Below are 1,301 nucleotides of genomic sequence, written 5' to 3'. Positions count from 1 at the left end.
CTTCACCTTCAGTGAAGTTGACGCAGCCACCGGGGGCTCAAGGAAGCGTGTCCACTATACACCCTGCCAGGTTTTGATCCATCCAAAATGATTCAATACGACGCGATGCACACCATCGGGGGTGTCATCAAGGACGTGGTGGTGCTTGGCATCCAAGGTTTGCGTGCAGCAAACGCCAGTGACAGCTTGGTTGAGTACGACTCTGACAACAACATTCAGACCAAGACGGCCGGGGTTGCAGGTATGTCGCATCCCTTGTAAATTTTTGAGCCATCCCGAACAATTGCCATGCAAAGACAAAGAATGTTACACATGAAGTCATGGGGCAGTATTGGGGCAGTAATCCACCACGTGGTTCTTGGGTGTAGTGTCTGTCCACATCCTTTACCTTGAGGCGGGGCTCTCCACTTATGAACCATGTAGGGTTCAGTCTTTGAACCATGTGATGTGCCCTGTTGTGCTTTTTCTCTGATGGGTACAGGTTCTGAGCTCGGTCGCACGGACGGCGTCCATGGTCGCCACGGTCTCGAGCTTAGCCTTGTCTGCAGTCGTCAGTCCGATGGCCTTGAAGAAGTCCGACTTCTTCTTCTCTGCATGCATCGGCATCCGAAACGCGGGTTACTCAAACCCTAACGTAAAGATCAGCACTGTGGGAGTGTGAGGTGTAACGCACAGTTTGATTGAATATCTTTTGGTTTCCGAAACATCACCCTGGCTACCTGACTGATGGTTGACCATCGCGTTCTGCAGCTTCGTCTTCAAGGCGTCATAGACAGCGTCGTACGTAGCCTTGTCTTCCTGCTGAAGCTTTGACAGGCTCTCTCCAGTCAGTGACTTGAAGAGCGCCACCATCCACCGCTTCCCCAAGTTCTTAAGGTCAACAACGTCGGTTGTCTTTTTCACCGCGCCCTTAAGCTTGTCCTTCTTCGCCAGTGCGGACGACAGGGTGTCCCAGGTAACCCCAAGGATAAGGAACCTGAAAATGTGCCAGCGTTATGTGATCTTTCACAGAAAAGTACCCATGTCTACTACATCAATCTATGTTGTACCTACCCGCACGTGTACCACTTGTTTATCTTGATGGCGTCGGGCTTCGCAATCTTCTTAACGACCCCCTGGTACTTCGATGGTATGGTGGAGGACAAGTGCTTGGCCACTTGCTTCGTTTTGGAAGGCTCAGTTCCAGTTGAGGCGTTACTGCATGACATGTCAGTGAGAACGGAAGGAATGGCAAGTGTTGAAATAACATCGTGACAGATTGCAGAGTATCACAAGATAGCCAGCGCATACTGACAGATAGC

The 1,301-nt window shown here is 50.8% G+C and overlaps 1 protein-coding gene across 1 annotated transcript; it reads right to left on the bottom strand.

Moving 5' to 3' along the window:
- Nucleotides 1-426: 426 nt before the first annotated feature.
- On the bottom strand, nucleotides 427-1,208 carry VOLCADRAFT_108188 (uncharacterized protein; the record flags this gene model as incomplete). The annotated part of the gene is made up of 3 exons (XM_002958522.1): nucleotides 427-590; nucleotides 720-976; nucleotides 1,054-1,208. The coding sequence occupies 3 exons, from the start codon at nucleotides 1,206-1,208 to the stop codon at nucleotides 427-429; spliced, it is 576 nt and encodes a 191-aa protein (XP_002958568.1).
- Between the last annotated feature and the right edge of the window lie 93 nt (nucleotides 1,209-1,301).

The sequence above is a fragment of the Volvox carteri genome, assembly GCF_000143455.1.
Source record: "Volvox carteri f. nagariensis unplaced genomic scaffold VOLCAscaffold_97, whole genome shotgun sequence".
Classification (NCBI taxonomy): domain Eukaryota; kingdom Viridiplantae; phylum Chlorophyta; class Chlorophyceae; order Chlamydomonadales; family Volvocaceae; genus Volvox; species Volvox carteri.
Note: the sequence above shows the minus strand (reverse complement) of the source record. Positions and strands in the feature narration are given on the sequence as shown.